Source organism: Geospiza fortis, unplaced genomic scaffold (assembly GCF_000277835.1).
Source record: "Geospiza fortis unplaced genomic scaffold, GeoFor_1.0 scaffold1659, whole genome shotgun sequence".
Classification (NCBI taxonomy): domain Eukaryota; kingdom Metazoa; phylum Chordata; class Aves; order Passeriformes; family Thraupidae; genus Geospiza; species Geospiza fortis.
Genome location: NW_005054996.1, coordinates 27,463 through 29,252, shown reverse-complemented (window position 1 = coordinate 29,252; position 1,790 = coordinate 27,463). Strand labels below are relative to the sequence as shown.

The following is a 1,790-nucleotide window of genomic DNA, read 5'->3' as shown; positions in this document are numbered from 1 at the left end:
CCATAATCACCCCAAAATCCACCCCAAAATCACCCAAAATCACCCCAAAATCCACCCCAAAATCCACCCCAAAATCCACCCCAAAATCCACCCCAAAATCCACCCCAAGCACCCCAAAATCCACCCCAAAATCACCCAAAATCCACCCCAAAATCACCCCCAAGCTCCCCAAAATCCACCCCAAATCACCCAAAATCACCCCAAATCCACCCCAAAATCCACCCCAAAATCCACCCCAAAATCAGCCCCCAAATCCACCCCAAAATCAGCCCAGATCACCCCAAAATTCACCCAAGAATCAACCCCAAAATTACCCCCAAAATCCACCCCAAAATCAGTCCCAAAACCACCCCAAAATCAGCCCCAAATCTCCCCAAAACCCACCCCAAAATCAGTCCCAAATGGGAAATGAGGGGGCCACCCCAAAATCCCCTCAAATCCATCCCAAAATCACCCCAAAATCCACCCCAAAATCAGCCCAAATAACCCCAAAATTCACCCCCAAATCACCCCAGAATCACCCCCAAATCTGCCCCAGAATCAGCCCCATGGGGAGGGGGTCACCCCAAAATCCCAATTTTGGGGAGTTTGGGGGCTCAGGAGGGGTTTGGGGGTGTAGGGATTTGGGGTTTTTGGGGTGTAGGTGCATTTTTGGGCAGGGAATTTTTGGGGGTGCCTCAGGTGATTTTTGGGGTGTCAGGGTGGGATTTTGGGGTTCCCCAGGTGTTTCTGGGGTGTCAGAGCTGTTTTTGGGGTTCCCCAGGTGTTTTTGGGGTTCCCCGGGTGGTTTTGGGGTTCCCCAGATGTTTTTGGGGTTCCCCAGGTAGATTTTGGGATGCCCTGGGTGTTTTTGGGGTTCCCCAGGTGTTTTTGGGGTGTCAGGGTGGATTTTGGGGGTGCCCCAGGTGATTTTTGGGGGTTCCCCAGGTGTTTTTGGGTTCCCTGGGTGGTTTTGGGGTGCCAGGGTGGGATTTTTGGGGTGCCCCAGGTGTTTTTGGGGTGCCCCAGGTGTTTTTGGGGTTCCCCAGGTGTTTTTGGGGTGCCCCAGGTGTTTCTGGGGTTCCCCAGGTGATTTTTGGGGTTCCCCAGGTGTTTCTGGGGGGCCCGGGTGTTTTTGGCGTGTCTGGGTGGATTTTGGGGAGTCAGGGGGGGATTTTGGGGTGCCCTGGGGGTTTTTGGGGTGCTCCGGGTGTTTTTGGGGTGCCCCAGCTGGTTTTTGGGGCTCCCCCGTTGTTTTTGTGGTGTCAGGGCTGGTTTTGGGGTTCCCCAGGTGTTTTTGGGGTTCCCCGGGTGTTTTTGGGTTCCCCAGGTGTTTCTGGGGTTCCCCAGGTGGTTTTGGGGGTGTCAGGGCTGGTTTTGGGGTGTCTGGGTGTATTTTGGGGTGTCTGGGTGGATTTTGGGGTGGTTTTGGGGTGTCTGGGTGGGATTTTGGGGTGTTTTTGGGGTGTCAGGGCTGGTTTTGGGGTGTCTGGGTGGATTTTGGGGTGTCTGGGTGGATTTTGGGGTGTTTTTGGGGTGTCTGGGTGGATTTTGGGGTGTCTGGGTGGATTTTGGGGTGTTTTTGGGGTGTCTGGGTGGATTTTGGGGTGTTTTTGGGGTGTATTTGGCTCACGTATTTGGCGAAGAAGGATTTCTGCTCCTGGGGGTTCCGGGCGCGCTGCGCCTGCTCCTGCTCCAGGTGCCGGATGAAGGCGGCGGTCTCAGGGCTGGGGACACATTGGGGACATTGGGGACACATTGGGGACACATTGGGGACACATTGGGGACACATTGGGGACATTGGGGACACA

General features: G+C 55.0%; 1 protein-coding gene across 1 annotated transcript in view; it reads right to left on the bottom strand.

Annotated features, from left to right (window-relative positions):
- Positions 1-1,612: 1,612 nt before the first annotated feature.
- Positions 1,613-1,790, bottom strand: part of EMC10 (ER membrane protein complex subunit 10) — a gene marked incomplete at its 3' end in the record, with an annotated part of 1,783 nt that continues 1,605 nt past the window's right edge. Inside the window, exon 2 of the mRNA XM_014311542.1 lies at positions 1,613-1,706. Coding sequence (XP_014167017.1) covers positions 1,613-1,706 — 94 coding nt within the window. The remainder of the gene's footprint in view (positions 1,707-1,790) is intronic.